The following is a 19,121-nucleotide window of genomic DNA, read 5'->3' as shown; positions in this document are numbered from 1 at the left end:
CTCTCATACAAAAACAATACACGATTGTAGTATGAATTCAGTGTCTTTTTAGTGCCAATATTAAGAACGAACTGCACAGACTAAACAGGGCCGAAAAAGTCACATTGACAAGTAGTGTTGTTAGGAAACAGTCGATATTATCGATATGTAACAGCATAGTGTTGTGCTTTTTTTTCGATATATTGTCAAAAAGCACGTAGTGGTGCGCTTTTATTAATTAAATGATCGAATTAAAGAAAAAAAGTTGTTTTTCTTTATAATAATTTATTTTCATGTCATGGATCTATTTTTCTTTACATAGGTAAATACAGTTTCACGTTACACAGTATTGTATTGTAGTATTGTATTGTCCGTTTTGCACTGCACAGCACTTGTGGAAGCTGTGCATGTAATATTCCACACTGGGCAACTCCAAAGCTGAACCTGAAACAAAGTTAAATTTAGCCAGTAGCTTAACACTAACTAATGCAAGTAAAATAAAATTGGTATACAATCCAATTTTTGTCATATTGCAGGTCAATGACTATGTTTACCTAGAACAACTTTCTTACAATTTTTGCCTTATTGTCAAATATGTCTTTACTTGTCAAATGAATGAAATGAAATGTAAGGTGATCTTGGAGTTAGTTGACAATACATAATTTTTTGTATACCTCTGATAAACAATCTACTTGCCATGCCAAATGTAATGAAATTATTCTATAGTTTTTACCCGATTCTGGTGAAGCCCAAAAGGAGGATTATATTTTGACCTGTATCTATGCATATCCATTTCTATCTCCTCTAACTACTAAGCAGCTCAACCTATTTTTAAGCCCTAACGCAAAAAGAGGAGTGTTATTACATGAAGTGTACCATAAACACAGACAATACAGAAAAAATGATCAAGTGCGAGTTGGACTCGTACATGAAAGGTTCCGTAAACAGTTCATAAGTTTTTCTGAAAATTCTCTAATATAAGTATTTTTTTTTTTTGCTGACTGTATATATGCCCTGGTTACCTAAGTACTCGTCAAGACGACACGAGTCCAACTCGATGCAGTTGTGTTGATTATACAGTGTTTCTATGGTCACCGCTAGCTTTATCATCAGATCAACTCTAAAATTTCTAATTATGCTATAAGGTATAGATTTTTAAAGTGATAGCTTACCTGTTGTATTGTCAGTTTTACACTGCGCACCACTTGTAGAAGGCTGTGCATGTAAATATTCCACACTGGGCAACTCCAAAGCTGAACCTGAAACAAAGTTTAATTTAGCCAGAAGCTTCACTAACTTATACAGGTGAAATATATTTGTGTGTATAGCCAATTTTTCTGTCTATTACTAATGCTCTGACTGGCAACTATACTATAACTCAAAATACTAGCATTATTATTGATGACGAAGCAATTAATTTTATAACATATATTGTATGTAAAAATATGTAAAAAAAAATGGTGTGTTGTATTGATGGTATTTATTAGGGTCATGGTTTATGGGGGCAACTGAAAACAGCGCCTGTTAGCCAAGGGACTTTGTTCTGCAAGGTGCAGGCATAAGCTGAGTCGCTTTCCCTTTTGATAGTTTGATTGTACTTTATTATTTGTTATGTACCTATGTAGATATTTGTAACAAACTATTAAATCAATATCTTTTTATTATTTTATTATTATTATTTATAGATGCAGTAAGTCAAGTTGCAATAGAGATAAATTGAAAATAAAATAAGTGTTTACCTTGGCTGTTCTTGCCATCTTTAGGGGAAACCTTCAAGAATTTCTTCAGAAAGAGGTGGCATGGGAAGTCAAAATTTTGGTATGGCTTTCTTCTTCAGCCGGGTTTTCGATTTTGTGAAATCTCGTTGCCAACTACTTTCACCCACTGCTTACAACTGAAATAAAATTTAATTGTCGTGATACTATATAATACGAATTGACGTCGGCCAGCAAATACAACCTCAACACCTATTATCAGATTTATCAGTAACTTTACTTACTCATGTTCACTTAGAGGAAATCTAGCATATAACATTTTGTTTTCACAATGTTTTCTTGAATACGACAAATTTCGCATCTCCTCATGTTGAATGGTTTCTTAGTAAAGGACAGCCGTGAAAATAACGGTAAAACTAGAGTCCTGTCTCGAATAAATGCACTTTAGTGAAAGAAAAGTTAATGCGGAGGAGAAATAATCTCAAACTCAACGCTATTAACAACAACACACAAAATACACGAAATTCAAACAGTAAACACAATATCTCGCGAAGGCGTCCGTTCCCACGCAGCAGATGAAGGTTTGTGGGCTGCCATATAAATTGAAAAAGAACTAAATTTTTTTCATTTACTTAATAAAAAAGGATATCAGTCAGAATTATTTTTATATTGTATTATTTATCTTAGTAATATTTTTTTCCGCTTATTTTTTTTTTCACAGCTTAAAATGTGAAGAATTGCAAATATTATAATTTAAGTGAAATCTTCTAAACACAGATCATTTCATAAATATGGCAACAATAAGTTATTTTGGAGAGGTTGGTACAAAAAAGGCACTAGCTCCATACATTAGATTTTTTGTATGGAGTTTCAACCCACTGGGGCAAAATTTGGTTATAATAAATAAAATCTTTTCTTCTAAATTACTTATATTCTTTTCAAGATACTTTTTTTCGTTGTGTAAAGCTGAAGCTTTCATAAGTGCTGCCTTAGTAGAGTTTATCAGTAAATATATTCTTTGTATCTTATTATTCAAGCCGTTGTTTGACCCATTGCCAAATATAAAATAATGCTGTCAAAACATAGATTTTTATCTAAATTAAAAACCAGAGCGACTTGTTATCACAATGTATTCTCAACACAAGCACCCGTGGCCAATTAGATGTACATTTTCAAATGAGTGAGTATTTTCACTATGTATAGTTTTAGGTTAGCTGGTTTTCTTACCAAAAGCAATTTTTACAAATAGAGGTACCAAAAGAAAAGTAAAAGTTTATGAGCATGTATTTACTCGTGGCTGGCTTGCGTGAACCTTAGGAATGGTGTTTGGATTAAAACTCCACGATTTTACTAAATTACTATTGGAATTCCAAATTAAACTGTTATCTTCATGAAGATTATTCTCTTCCAGAGGTTTAGAGGTTTCAAAACTTTTTATCCTCATAGACCACTTTCAAAATTGTACTGTTTTCAGTAGACCCCTACTGCTACATACTTACCCACTATATTTCCCTCAACCCTCATTTTTTTCTCTCTAACTTGGATCCCTGGGAGTCCATGTTAACAGAAATAAAAAAAGACTATGGTATATACCAATTCAAATCAAATCCTTCCAGCCCCTCAATAGAAAAGAGTAACAATCATACTGGTATGATTAAAGCCTGAATGGCAAAAAGGTTTTTAACCCTCATATGCGTATGCACGGATCCGTGTAAAATTTAAGGCTATCTTTTTGTATTTTTTTATCATCAGATTTTGCTCTTATTAAACAGATGAGACTAGAATCCACTACTTTTAACCCCTCCCGCATATGAGGGGTTAAACTACTTATTTAGTTGCGCCATTGACCCAAAAAGAAAAATGGCTTATTTCAAGTAACCTTACTGCTGTCAAGTGTCATTGGCAGTAGTGATTGGTAATCTAAAGTAACTGGTTGCCAAAACATAGAAAGTTGAAATTGAATTCTTTAATTTTGTATTTATTTTCCACAGAACCACCTTGAAGCTCTCAACCGGCCAGTATGCGCGCTTTGCAGATGGCGCATGTGTAGCAACACTGGGCAACACGAGCGTGCTGGCCACAGTCGTGTCCAGAGCTAAGCAGAGCACCAGCTCTTTCCTCCCACTAGTAGTGGACTACAGACAAAAGGCAGCTGCTGCTGGTCGAATACCTACAAACTTTTTAAGGAGAGAGATTAGGTTAGGTAGATAATATCTACACATTATGTACACCTGACACCTTTCTAGATTAGAAATTTATGGTAAAATTTGCAACCTAATGCTCTGGCAGGGGTGGACTGCAAGTTTGTGGGGCCCCTAGGAGTAGTAGAACTAGGCACTAAAGCATACCTGATAGATTAAAAACTTTTACACTATTAAAGATAATTAATAATCTTAATTCTTGAAAAACCACCGCAGTGAAACTCGCTTTCACTTAAAACTGGATTGAAATAGATCCAACCATTTCAGAGATGATGGAGACAGACATTGCCGTCCAACTTGTCAAACTCCTCTTTTTGCATGGAGGTTCTCATCAGCCTACAGCAGTCCTCTGCTGACATAGGCCTCTTCCATGGGACGCACAACACTGTCTTCAGTTCCTCGCATCCATCCGCGCCAGCGACCCTCTTAAATCGTCCGTCCACGTCTCACTCATACTCCATTTATTTACAGGTCCACAGAGAGCGAGAGATCCTAACCTCTCGCCTGATGACCGATCGCTCCGACCCTATTCCCAGCAAATTACTTCTATGACACTCAGATTGTCTGCAACATGCTGGCCGTAGATGCACCAATCCCCAGAAACTGTGGCCATCAACGCTGCCAGTGCTGCGCTGGCATTGTCTGATGTTCCATGGAACGGCCCTATTGGGGCTGTGAGGTACAGTATTTATAATATATATTTTTTTATTACTATATTATAATAGCCAATCAACTTCTTATTGTTGTTATTCTTTCCCATAAAGAAAAATGTTTGCAATGTATTGGCTGGGTGCGAAGTACTAGGTGGGGGTAATGAAATCTATTGCAGCGCTCATAGTGGCCGAAAGTAGAAATAATGTACGCTCTGTCATCTGTCATACTCATAATGATATTAACAAAGAAATTTATTCAGGCTTACTACCTAATTTTAGTAGTAGATGTTTGTCTTATGGTGCAAGCTTGAATTATTGAACACTGTCCCTGTTTTGTTCTTAATTCCTCTACATACCGGAGATGTCCAACAGATACCAACAATTTTCCTTTTGGAACGGTTTATGATTGAAATTTGGTATTGAGTGAACTCATAAAACCAGTCTTCATAATGATACTCATTTTGATCTGCAAACAATATTTAATTTATTACTAGCTATACAAGAACAATTATATATCTTCACTATTATTTGAAGAAACCATTAAAGTAGCTTTTTTTATAAATCACCCGTTTTAATAAATTTTACTTACCTCATCAACTTTAATGAGCTAAAATAAATTCACAACCCATTGTTCACCAAAACATGGTATCACAGTAATTTGTATTATAAATTAATATGTGATAGGTTTGATTTTTGTCACAATATCGCGATGAAATTTCAAAACGTCGAGCCTCAGAGCCTGCAAAGTTGCGGACGATAGGTGGCGCTGATGTCGTGCACAGAGCCAATACTATACTGAGCGGAAAAAATCTGGCCCTCAAATGTATGCAGAATCGGTAATTTTCTATGAAGGGTGGGCCAAATTTTGTGCCGCTGAGTATATTAGCTTGCTTAGGAGATGAGTCATGAAGAAATTGCCTTAAAGGTCACAGCTCATTAGAGCCACTGGTATCCGCTCCATAACACTATCAGTTTAGCCGTTGCTTGGTAGCGCCTCGACTTTCGGCGTCCACTCGTTGTCGACAAGTGAAAAAAAGGCAAAAGTCAAAATATCTTTATTCAATTAGTCTATAACAAGCACTTATAAATGTCAAAAAATCTACCGCCGGTTCGGAAAACTTCTGTTGAGAAGAATCCAGCAAGAAATTCAACAAGGTATATTTTTTTTAACAGATTTACAATTAATTAAATGATATCAGGGACTCCTAGCTCAGGATCCAGAGCGTAGACTCTTGTTTATAAGTTTTTTATGCAATAAATTATTTTCATTTTTTTTTTTTCATATCTATCCATCACAAGTTTTTAACACAACTTTATTTTTAACTCAGTAGGTTCGCTATTTGAAGGGATCGCTAATGCGGATCGGGACTATTTCCAAATATCCCTGTCCATGATATAATCATTAACTTTAAATACGCCTTATATATTAACCTGTCCTCTCCCAGAGGCACAAATTTGTGCCCAAATTCCTTTGATCCTGTTATCCTGGGAGATGACAGATTAATGTCTTCTTGACAATAGATCCGATCTGGTGGTCCACGGGTGGACGTCGCGTGGTCCACAAATTTCCGAGTAATCTACTAAGAAATGAGGGTGGGGAGCGCCGCGCCGACGGCACAAGCTTACGAGCAGCGAACTATCACCGAGCGGTATACTCGCTGTCCGCGCGTGGACACCTCGCGAGCGAGGCGATCCGGTGACGCTTCGGAGTTGATGTAATGAGCGCATGCCCATACAAATCCATATTAAGAATACTAACCGCACGCGGCGAGGCGGTGCTGATCAGGTGCCGGGTTGATCTAATGAGCTATGACCTTTAAACTGTCACAACTCCCAACGAAGTTGATTTGTACCCATAAAACAATGCTAAAAAAATACTTTTAATAAGTAACTCAGGAGATGTTCCCACGGCAACAAGCTACACTAAAAAGTTGCTTGACCCAAATATATTAATAATCCGTCAGTTAGATTTTTCAAAAAATATCGCACAAATGTTTTTGACAGTTAAACAAAAAATAATAGCCAGTTACAATATCTGTGTGACGTCACACCTACATACACCATATTTTTCTTTACATAAAAGGGGGTAAACGAGCATGCGGGTCACCTAATGAGAAGCAATCACCGCTACCCGCAAAGAAATCTACCCAATTTTAGTTAGCAATTTCTTTAAAACATTTGTTCCAGACTTGGCCTCATAGACAACGAGATAATAATAACCCGACCCGCAAAGACCTGACCAGTTCAGCCCTAAACCTTGTGGTGGCTGCCACCAGGAACAACCTGGTTGTGATGCTGGAAGGCAGCGCCGAAGACGTGCTGCAACAGGATCTGCTCAAGGCCATCAAACTAGGTACGAATGTAAGTTACCTTGCCTATTCAAACTTGTATTGTGTTAATATTACTAAAACTCTCGAGAAAAAGGACAAAGAGGACGGCAAAAGAAAAAATTGTAAAAAAACAGCTGGAAATAGCTGGAACGAGAAATTTAATTTAATTTACTAGCTTTTGCCAGCGGCTCCGCCCGCGTGGTATTCGGTTATCGCGCGCTGTTCCCTCGGGAACTGTGCATTTTTCCAGGATAAAAAGAAGCCTATGTCACTCTCGGGCCCATAAAGTATCTCTATGCCAAAAATCACGTCGATCCGTCGCTCCGTTACGGCGTGAAAGACGGACAAACACACAAACATACTAACACACTTTCGCATTTATAATATTAGTATGGATATAGAAACATCCACTCACATGCTTTTGGCAACTAGAGTTACCTGTCAACGCTCTTATTATGTTATATGTATAGAGTTCAAGTCAAAATTATTGCACTTTATGGATAAATATAACTATAAAACGACTAAATTAAATTAAACTCACAATAATACTCATCCAGAAACGGTCGGACTAATTTCGATGTTTTTCATATGTGTGTATTCACGACGGATTTGACAGTTTACATCAGTGATTCCCAAAGTGGTCCAGGTGCACCCCCAGGGGTCCACGGGAGACTTGCTGGGGGTCTACGTAGGCGTGAACAAAAAATGGGGGTCCATAAGATGTTAATGGGGGTCCACGAAAATTTATCTGCTTTTGATAGTAAAGAGCCAAAATGTAAGCATAGTTTTTATAAGGGCCTACCTACATTGTTTTAAGTACCTAACTAAGCAGATAATATTTTAATAAGGCAAGCGACTGGACAGAACTCAGAAGCGACACAATTTTTATTTTTTGGCGACTTTAAGAATGTGGTAGAAATGTAGCAGCAGGGGGTCCACCGAAACCAGTAAAATTTTGAAAGTGGTCCACGAGAAAAATAAGTTTGTTAACTACTGGTTTACATGTACAGATCGCTGGACAAAGGCAAATTTATCCCAGAAGGATCTCTTCAAGTTAACCTTTGAACGATACACTGCAGTGTTACTGTTTGCACTGTAGATACTTTTATAACAAATTTTCGTAATTTGAAATTCCGTTATTTTAGGAACTAAGGAAGCCCAACACATAGTGCGAGGCATAGAGAAGCTTCAGAAAGAGCACGGCAAGACAAAGAGAGAGTACGAAACACAAGTCCCCCTAGCGCAGAACTTGGTTGACTCTGTCAAGACTCTCTCTACTATGAAAATAAGAGAAATACTAAGGTAGCTAGCATTGTGGAAATTAAATGTAACTTTTGTGTTTAATTAGACAACACCTTCACTCCTTCACTTTACATCAGGTGAGATAGGGTCAATCACGGGTCAGTTTCATGTACAGTCAACGTCATAAACAAGTGATCACTTTTGTACCTTGTCACTTTAATGTCATGTTTGAATAGCCATACGAAATTGTGTAACGACTGATAGCGACAAGGTGCAGAAATGATCACTTATTTATGACATTGACTGTACGTAACTAAAAAAAACCTGATCTGAACTTACCTAACTCACCTAGCAAACTCATTTGCTGAAGCTAAATGAGACAGCACGATAAATATATATGATGGAAAAGCATTGTTCAATTTCCCACTTGCTCGTTTACCATCCAGTCGAATAAAAAAATCTCTACCTCATAATATGTTGAAATTTGTTCAGCTGTTTGGGCTGCAGAGAGTACTGAAAAACAAGTACTTACTTACATACGTTCGAAAAACACCTTCCTTCGTGCAATCGGGCTTTTTTTACCCGACTGCGAAGGAGGGTTGTGTGTTTGACGCGTATGTATGTATGTCTATATGTGTCTTCCTATGTCCTCTCGTAACTACTCAACGGCTTAACTGATTTTGATAAGTGATACGTCATTGGATTCGACTTAATGACGCGAGTGACACTCAGTACATTTAATTCCTTTAAAATCAAAATGGCGGATTTTTGGCGCCAAATTGTAAGTTTAAAAAAATGATTTTTATTCAAACCTATCAAGTAGGGTATCAAATGAAAGCTAATAATTTGCCCATCCTAAAAATATTTGGGTTATAACCGTTTTAATATACCATTTTCACAGAAAAGTGTGAAAAAAAAAAAAAAAAAAAAAAACCCGACTGCCTTAAAGATTGCCATTTAAATCGTGACGCTCAAAGTTCTTAGTAATGGGTCCCGACTGTTGAACTTTAAGTTAGCTACTTAACAAAGTTCTAGCCCACTAGGCTTGTATTCTTCTTTTTAGTATCTTTTAAGGCAGTCGGGTTTTTTTTTTATTTATTGTTTTTTACAATATCCTGTTCTGTGATTGGCCCCTATTTCCCCTGATGAAAAACGTAGATCAGACCAAAGGTAGGTATATCTCACTGGTTCAGTAACGCCTATTCAATTCACTCTTAACTCCCTGTTTCACCAAGTATTGATTAATTTTATGAAACAGATATATGTGATGCCGTCTCTGTTTGTTTTGTCCGAATAGACGAAGACGGCATCACATTTATCTGTCAAATAAAATTAATCCATGAGTAGTGAAACGGGCCCTAAATGTAAAAAGATCAATTGCTCTAAAATTTCCTTAAAAATATATATTTTCTAATGAATTCTCCAGCGACCACTCCCACGACAAGACGTCCCGCGACGTGGCCATCCAAGACCTGCGGCAGACGGTGCTGAACCAGCTCCGCGACGACGGCGACCTCACGCAGCTCCAGGACGCCTTCAACGCGCATCTGCGTCAGACCTTCCGGGACGTCATTTTTGAGACGGACGTCCGGTGCGACGGCCGGCGGTTGGATGAGTTGAGGAACATTAGCTGCCAGGTGAGAATAATGTCCACCTACACTGCGATTGGAGTGGACTTAGCTTAGCGTACAACGATCGGCTGCATGGAAGTACTTCGTTCAAACTTCTATCTGTAAAGTTGATTGAGGCGTAAGCTTCCCGTCTGAATGATACAATTTTGACTTTGAGAGACAGAGATACATCACCAATAATTATTTTTATTTTACACCCTTATTGGACGCAGATGTAGTTTACTTAAATTATTTTATCATGTTCGGACGTCTCATCTCCCTAAATATTTAGAGATCAAAGATATCTTTGTACTTTACTACTTTGTCGCTGTCACTTTGTGTTTTAACTTTTGTATAAAATTGCCAGATGGCATACAGTGAAAGTATAAAGAAATTTTGACCTCGACTGTACTTATCTGAGGTACCCCTCACATCTCTGCAAAATTTAGGTACTGCTTCAAAGCAGCGAAAAAAAAAACTTCTAGGTCAACGACATCAAAAGATACATTACTGATTATAAGATTACTGGCAGTTGAGGTATCCCATCTTAGGCCTCTAGGTTGGCAACGCATCTGCAATACCCCTGGTGTTGCAGATGTTTATGGGCGGTGGTGATCTCTTACCATCAGGAGACCCACTTGCTCGTTTGCCATCAAGTTGAATAAAAAAAAATAACAAAATACAGTTATTAAAAAAAGGTGTTTCCATACAAATCTATGGACCTACCACATCGGACAGTAATTTTCCGTTCGAACTTTTCTCTGATTCGGAATTTCGCATGGTGGCCTGTGACTTCGGAATTGAAATAAAGGTAATAAACGTATGTGTGTATTTACGGAGTTCCAAGTGTATGTGGTGGCCCTTAAAAGGTACATCACCTTTGTTTGAGGATGGTTTACAACAGTAAACACTGACACAAAACACTATCTTGACCGCATTGTTTCCAGGTTGGGCTTTACGAGCCTCTGCACGGCAGCGCGGTGTTCCAGCGCGGGCAGACACAAGTTCTATGCACCGTGGCCTTCGACTCGCCCGAGAGCGCGCTCAAAATGGACACGCTCACTATGCTTACCAGGTATGCTACCGTTTCAAACTCTGGACGTTCTGACCCGCCACTCTTAGGCTGCCTGTGGCAGCGGAGAGGAGCGAGAGGTTTGGTATTAGGTCCGACTTTTCCCAATGGAAATACATAATGCATTAAAATTGGTACAAGTCAGTGCTCAAGTTTATCAGCACCTCAACGGAACGTGTTTTTCCAGCGGCATAAAAGAGAAAAGCTTCTTCCTCCACTACGAGTTCCCGTCGTACGCGACGGGCGAGGTGGGGCGCGCGGGCGCTCCGGGGCGCCGCGAGGCCGCCACGGCGCGCTGGCCGAGCGCGGCCTGCTGCCCGTCGTGCCGCCGCAGCCCTACGCCGTAAGGCTCACCGCTGAAGTGCTAGAATCTAACGGTGAACAGATGATTATATCCATACAAATATCGCGACACTTGACACCAATCGACCTAGTCCCAAAGTAAATGTACTTAAATACATATTAAGCACCAAGACTCGAGAGCATGCATTCGTTCATTCATTTACAGCCTTATTCATAAAAAGTTAGAGCCTCCTTGAAGGCTACTTGAAGGCCCGATGCTAAAAAACATGATTCATAAACGTCTGTTAGCGCTAATCAGTCGATCAAGGCTCTGCTAAAGTTGGAGGACCGTAGACCCTCCTTTATCTCTCTGCTAAGTCACAAAATGGCCGCCACAAGTTTGAACAGCTGACTTTGACTAGAGCAAAAACCATAGGTACCGAAGATATTTATAGTGAAGGCAGGGCTACGCAGATTAAAAAAAAACAGGAAAATTTAATTTCAGGAATTTGTATTTAAAATCTTCTAAATTAGCAACAATAAATTAACAATAATATGAAAAAAAAATAAGGATGATTAGCATAATTATGGCTTTTTGCACAACATAAACATGCGGATCGGAATGGCGGGAAAACAAACATCTCGCTTTTTATTTTTTTCCCTGGTAATTTGCTGTCACTGGCGTCACTGCTGTCAATTTTTTTTTTTAATTATCGATTAGGCCATTTTTTGTCTTTGATTTGTCAAGGTGGCCAACATAACGCGTCTAATCCGTCTATCAGCAGCTCAACAACTAGCAGACTGCTAGCAAGCGTTTATGAATCATACTTCTTGACAACCGTCTAACAAGCTTAATCAGTCTGCTAAGTAACAGACCGATCAAACCTCAATTAAAGATTTTTTATGAATAAGGCTGTTAGACTCCAAGTGCCTGCCAAGCACCAGCAGATGTTCCTGCGCTCCGACTTCTGGCCGGAGGGTGTGGTGTTCCGTCGTTTTAGGGTAGCGACGAAGACGACGTTCCAAAATCCCTAGCTATTCATAGTTTTTTTTATGTATTTTATGTCTTTGTTTGTATAATTTGAATTTTACAGCGCATTGGTGTTTAATGTAATGCTGTATTTTTTTGTTGGAATAAATTAATAATAATAAATAATAATTCGTATTTTTCATACAAATATCTGCACCAACTAAGGATGGCACCCGGGACTTCTAGCTTCGTAGTCAAATTCTGTTACCACAGGGCCATGCGGTCGTCAAAAAGAATTTTAAAACACCCTTACTCTTGTATACCACAAGAGAAACCTCTCTCCAGGCGTATGTTATTGCTAACTTGTGTTTATTTTTGCAGGTTCGAGTTCAATGGCGTCAGTGTGCGGAGGCTCCTTAGCGCTGCTGGACGCGGGAGTCCCGCTGGTGAGCCCGGCGGCCGGCGTGGCCGTTGGGCTGGTGACGCGGCCGGACGGGCATTCCCACGCGGCAGACTACCGGATACTCACCGATTTGTTAGTGAGTCCCTGTAGCTGTACTTAGGTTTTCTAGCGACTCCCTGTAGTTGTACTTAGATTTCTTAGTTAGTCCCTGAAGCTGTACTTAGGTTTGTTAGTGAGTCCCTGTATTTGTACTTAGATTTTTTAGTGAGTCCCTGTAGCTGTACTTAGGTTTTTAACGAGTCCCTGTATGTAGCTGTACTTAGGTTTTTAAGCGACTCTCTGTAGTTGTACTTTACTTTGTTTTGAAGAATAAAGATTATATCTATCTATCTATCTATCTACTTAGATTTGTTAGTGAGTCCCTGTAGCTGTACTTAGGTTTGTTAGAGAGTACCCGTTGTTGTACTTAGATTTGCAGGTGGTAGGACCTTGTGCAAGGTCCGCCCGGATTGCTACCACTATCTTGCTCGCTAATCCTGCCGTGAAGCAGCAGTACTTGCACTGTTGTGTTTCGGCGTGGAGGGTAAGACAGCCGGTGAAATTACTGGCACTTGAGGTATCCCATCTTAGGCCTCTGGATTGGCAACGCATCTGCAATATACCTGGTGTTGCAGATGGTTATGGGCAGTGGTGATCTCTTACCATATTAAAAAAAAATTGTCGTTGAGTCCATGTAGCTGTACTTAGGTTTGTTAGCAATCCCTGTAGTTGTACTTACATTTGTTAGTGAGTCCCTGTAGCTGTACTTAGATTTATTAGTGAGTATCTGTAGCTGTACTTAGGTTTGTTAGCGAGTCCTTGTAGTTGTACTTACATTTGTTAGTGAGTCCCTGTAGCTGTACTTAGATTTATTAGTGAGTATCTGTAGCTGTACTTAGGTTTGTTAGCGAGTCCCTGTAGTTGTACTTACATTTGTTAGTGAGTCCCTGTAGCTGTACTTAGGTTTATTAGTGAGTATCTGTAGCTGTACTTAGGTTTGTTAGCGAGTCCTTGTAGTTGTACTTACATTTGTTAGTGAGTCCCTGTAGCTGTACTTAGATTTATTAGTGAGTCTCTGTAGCTGTACTTAGGTTTGTTAGCGAGTCCCTGTAGTTGTACTTAGATTTGTTAGTGAGTCCCTGTAGCTTTAATTAGATTTGTTAGTGTGTTTCTGTAGCTGTACTTAGAGTTATGGCGTCAGTGTGCGATGACTCCTTAGCGGTACTCGACGCGGGAGTCCCCTCATCGAGTCCGGTTACCAGCGTGGTACGGATCTAGTGAATAATGTTTCTCCATAGTATTTTACCAAATAATCAATCGAATCAAAAGATTAATACGAACTTCTCCGCCAAATACGATGGCAAAACCTGATTCACTTCATCTGTATCATGATGGGTACTCACAGATTCGTTTATGCGGTAGAATAGGGTATTTGGCAACTCTTAAAATTGCCATGTCCTATATATTATTATGAAAACATAGAAAGGCAATGTTTAGCGAAGATAAAAAATATTTTTGCTGAATAATTAATTAATATACAGCGATTTTTTATAATATCTGTAACATCCGTCACTATTTTTAAGCGCAGAAGAACTGTACTTAACTCTTATTCAACGTCTACTTCATTTTTGTAACTCCTCAGGGCATAGAAGATTACATGGGGGATATGGACTTCAAAGTGGCTGGAACCAACAAGGGCATCACGGCGCTGCAAGCTGACATAAAAATTCCTGGACTCCCGCTCAAGGTAAGGTAAAGATAAGCCGCCGAGTCGCGTTGCTCGTAGGAAGAAGGGCTACGAATTAGCCCGAAACATGTCGAGCTAAACTCTATTTAGGACGTGAGTTATCCGTTACAATATCATTTAATATGAGTGAGTCTCGCGGTAGTTTCATTAGATAAGATAGTTAATGAATAAATAATTTCAATTTATTAGTATACCTACCCATGTTGTTGTGTAAAATACATTAGTTGTTTAGTGGCTAAATCGAACTTTTTCTTTCTAGATCGTCATGGAGTCAGTGCAAAAGGCCTGCGACGCCAAGAGCGAAATCATCGGCATCATGAACCAGTGCATCGCCAAACCCAGGTGAGTACCATTATAGTAGCTACGTAATAAAAAACGACAATTTGACACTATGGTGACAAATTAGTGCCATATTAAAAAAAAAACCGGCCAAATGCGAATCGGCGTCTCGCAATGAAGATTCCATAAAATTTTAAGGGATCTGTGAGTTAGCAGAGCCCCTCTTTTAAGTAGAATATAATATATGCTGCGTGGGGTCATTTTAGATTGGTTAATGACAGAGACAGACATAAAAAATAAGATTTTCACTCTTATTCTTGTGCTATAAGAACGTTCTACGCCAGTTATCATCTAATCCCTCATTGCGTACAATTTGCTTATAGGAGGGCTCCATTAACATTGAATACAAATTTCTACGAAACCCCTCTGGTGTGCGAATCCGACTCGTCCTTGGCCAGATTTTTTTTCTTCAATTCAGATTCTTACAAAATGGCGTTTGATTGATTTAGGATAGTTGATACAATCTTTTTTCAGACAAGGTCGCAAAGAAAACATGCCAGTGATGGAAGAATTAGAAGTTGAGGTCCACAAAAGGTCCAAGTTACTTGGTCTCGGTGGCGGCAATCTCAAGAAACTCTACGTAGAAACGGGTGTACAAGTAAGTAAAACCCACACGGTGAGTTACTTTATATTTTATACAGGCAAATTAGTTAAATCGTGATGCAAAAGATATCTCATAAATTACATAATGACATGGCAATGTCTGTTATGGGAATAATTATGACGTTTACCGTGGGAGTTAATTATTCGATTGGCATACTTTTTGTGAAATTATTAGATAGAATTTAATTGCATATGGTGGTCACTAACCACCGGTCATAACTGTACTAGTGGCGGTTACTAGCTGCAACCACTATTAATAACCACTTGTGGCTGGCGCTCGTTGCAACAACTAGTGAAGGTTTCTTGCTACAACCACTAGTGAGCACCAGTTATAAAAAATTGTTGTAACCACTAATGCCGGTCACTAGCTGTAAGCACTAGCAGCGGCCACCATTAAAAAAACTACTTTCTATTACAAGTGGCGGCCACCTGTTATAGCCACTATTAATTAGCAACCGCCAGTGGTGTTCACTAACTGCAAAGACTAGCGGCAGCCACCAGTTATAATAACCAGTTGCTATCACTTCTGACGGTAACCACAATAAATAACGGCCGCTAGCTACAACTACTGGTGACGGCCACCGGTTATAACAACATTTCCAACCGCTTCTGACGATCACTAGCTAAAGCACCATTTATAACCACAATTTACAGCAACTGGTGGCGGCCACCAATTATAACAACTATTAGCAACCACTAATGGCATCCACCAGTCTCCCAGCGTATGACACTTCTTAATATCTCCAGATAACACCAATAGACGAGACAAAATACAGCGTGTTCGCGCCCTCACAAGCCGCAATGGACGAGGCGCGCGCGCGCATAGACGCGTGGTTGTCCTCGGAACGGACGCCGGAGCTGGAGTTTGGGGCTATCTACAAAGCCAAAGTGGTGGAAGTGAAGGATATCGGCGTGCTGGTCACGCTGTATAACGGGATGGCGCCGGCGCTCGTGCACAATTCACAGTTGGACCATAGAAAGGTGAGTTGCTCTTTTTGCAAGCTTTTATTTAGTTTCAACTGTCCCGTTGTCTGTATGTCTGTAATCAAATCTTGCAAGTTAAATTCGACCAACTTCCAGTAGTTGGATGGACTTAAAATTTGGTATACTTATGTAAAATGCGTGAAAATACAATAATCTGGTAGTGAAATCCTGGTAGTCCGGCCAGGATCGTCTCCGCAGAACGGAACTCCTCAACGGTTAATGGTATCGAGTTGACATTTGGTACGGAAATGTAGCTTGGATGACAGTGCAAGTACAGTCAACAAAAAGTACAGTCAGCAAAAAAGCTTGTATTAAAAATGTAATTTTTAACAAAAACATTTCTTTACACATTTAGTGCCGTTCACGTGACGTGATTAACACAACCGTTTACCATGCTAATAGATGTTAGACTAAGATTTGGTATAGGTAGTGCCACGAGAGTTGACGTGAATGATTACACACACAGCTACAAAAAGAACTGATTGCACAAAAAGAGAATGAATGAGTAAATGTCACAGCAATGTCTTACTAGGTCGAATATTTGTGTAGGTACATTTGTGTGGTTCATAGTTCGATGCTGTTTTGCAATACTGAGTCAACCCACTGTAATTTTTCAATACAATCTCAACTGTTAAAATTCTATTCTGAGGGTTGACATTGTATTGCAGAATTAATCAAGGTTAACACACTATTGCAAAACAGCATCCAGTTGATATATGTATACCTGGAAATAGGTTAAAAGAAAAATTGCTAAAAAATCAATTGCCTCGCCTCGGCTTAACCCTATAGTGCAAGACTTTTTTCGTGCCAATCTTTTTCACAATCTATCCAATAAGTTCTTAGATTATAACAATATGTGAAAACTATTAATTTTGAGTTTTATGAATTACGATCATTATTATTCATCATGGACAACGTCTTATGGTCGCAAGAGCGACCGTTGCTAACTAGCTGTGTTAAGGGTGCCCAATTTTTTACCCGACTCCCCAGAGGCGGGTTATTTGAAGTCTCATGTCTCAGACGTTTTCTTTCAGATAATGCATCCTTCAGTACTGGGATTGGACGTGGGCTCCGAGATCCAAGTCAAGTACTTCGGCCGGGACCCCGTCTCGGGGCAAGTCAGGTTGTCCAAGAAAGTGCTCACGTCCCCTCCCCCCGGCGTCGTCAGGAAGCTAGACAAGAGCTAGGAATAACAGTCTATGTTATGTTTACATTTCATTACTTAGAAAAAATCTTTTAATAAGACAACAAAATTGACCCTTAAAATAATGTTCATAAGTTTAATGTATTTTTTCTTGTTGAGTTGGGGAACTTTAACTGGTTATATCTTAATAATTGATTGATTAATTGTCAAAAATAATAAAATCATTTATTGCCGCAAAAAATAAGACTACACAATTAAAAAAACAATTACACGTAAGCAGGTGGCAATGGGCTCAGGCTCAGCATAAAGCTGCGAGCAAAAGAAACTTACAGCGCTGATAAATAAAAGAATAAGGGGCTGTTTCACCACCCATTGATTAGTTTAAACTGACTGATAAATGTGATGTCGTCTATGTTTGTTTGGTTCGAATAGACGGAGACGGCATCACATTTATCAGTCAGTTTAAACCAGTGGTTCTTAACCGGTGGTCCCTGGAAGAACTCGAAGTAGTCCGCGAAGCCATCAACAACGAATTGGCAAAACGACGCGCCAGTCAAGCAGCGGTCGCAACCGTTCATTCATATTTACAATTTTACTTTTACCGTTTATTACCTTCAAAGAGTTGGTGGTCCGTGGCAAACAGAAATTTTGTCAAATGGTCCCTCCTAACTAAAAGGTGGTTTAAACTAATCAATGGGAGGTGAAACAGCCCCTAAATGTGTCAAATATTTTAATCTAAGTGACAGACTAATTTGTTTTTTTTATAAGACACTGTTTAGCCATTGTAATGGCGAAAAAAAGGCTTAGAGTCGTGTTTGCTTCAGTAATGAATGTAGGAAATAGTGATGGACTTTGTATAGACGTGTTCGTTGCCTGAATCTGTATTTGTTATGAAGTGGTAAACTGAGGCCGTAGTGCCTAGCGTGCGGGCGCTCTCGATCACATTCACCATCTCTTCCTATCCTCGTCGTAAACCACGTAACAGAAAGAGATGGTGCAACCGATTGCGATCCTGAATGCGTTATACAAGGGGTCATCCATAAAGTACGTCACACATTTAAGGGGGGAGCCAAGCGGTTTGTGACACAGAAACAAAATAATTGTAAATCTAAAAGGGTCAAAATTGGTGTAACTTATTTTATGGATGGCCCCCAATAAGGCTTCTGGCTCCAGTTAGAGACTTTGACTGACATTGTAGAAGAAATATGCTGCTATTAGTGTATGTGAACAAAATTGTTAAGTTTATTTTTGTCTAGTGTATGTGTTTTTAATTTGTGTTGCAGTTTTGAATGCAAAATATTGTAGTCTAGCTAAAAGAATGTAAATATATTTTATAAATATCTGTACAGGTATTTACAAGAGCTGCCACGAATGGATTGAACGAAAGCCACTTAAACATTTTCGTAGGGAAATGACAGATGAATGACATTTTCATATTTGTGTGAAGTGTTTTGAAGTAGGTAACACACAGATACTTTCATTCATTCATTCAATGCATTCGTGCCAGCTCTTGTGAATCGGCCTGTACCTACCTTGAACATAATTCAATGATAAAATATACAAAAATAAGACTCGAAACAGATTTGTTTGATTTAATTTAGGATATAGTAATAGACCGACGATGCGTGATAGAGCGTAGCGAGGTAGATATATGTACCTATATGACATAATTTGTGTATGTATTAACACTCTTGTACAAACGGCCTAAACTTATTTTTCTTAAGCGGAAGTTACCGCATTCGGCGAACGACAGCTGCAACCACCTTTTAATATGGCTGCCGCACTTGGTTTAGTGAGTGAAAACACAT

The 19,121-nt window shown here is 39.0% G+C and overlaps 1 protein-coding gene across 1 annotated transcript in view; it reads left to right on the top strand.

The window, feature by feature from the left end:
* The window catches only part of PNPase (polyribonucleotide nucleotidyltransferase 1), a 31,221-nt gene extending 12,820 nt beyond the window's left edge, over window positions 1-18,401 (top strand). Inside the window, 14 exon segments of the mRNA XM_074094793.1 lie at window positions 4,496-4,574; window positions 6,736-6,761; window positions 6,764-6,901; window positions 8,024-8,180; window positions 9,547-9,757; window positions 10,678-10,805; window positions 10,990-11,084; window positions 11,087-11,179; window positions 12,436-12,593; window positions 14,139-14,243; window positions 14,503-14,585; window positions 15,057-15,180; window positions 15,933-16,166; window positions 17,204-18,401. Of these exon segments, the coding sequence (XP_073950894.1) occupies window positions 4,496-4,574; window positions 6,736-6,761; window positions 6,764-6,901; window positions 8,024-8,180; window positions 9,547-9,757; window positions 10,678-10,805; window positions 10,990-11,084; window positions 11,087-11,179; window positions 12,436-12,593; window positions 14,139-14,243; window positions 14,503-14,585; window positions 15,057-15,180; window positions 15,933-16,166; window positions 17,204-17,356 (1,784 nt within the window). The 3' untranslated portion in view covers window positions 17,357-18,401.
* Window positions 18,402-19,121: the final 720 nt, after the last annotated feature.

Source organism: Choristoneura fumiferana, chromosome 11 (assembly GCF_025370935.1).
Source record: "Choristoneura fumiferana chromosome 11, NRCan_CFum_1, whole genome shotgun sequence".
Taxonomy (NCBI): domain Eukaryota; kingdom Metazoa; phylum Arthropoda; class Insecta; order Lepidoptera; family Tortricidae; genus Choristoneura; species Choristoneura fumiferana.
The sequence above is the reverse complement of the archived record's forward strand: the minus strand, read 5'-3'. Positions and strand labels throughout refer to the sequence as shown.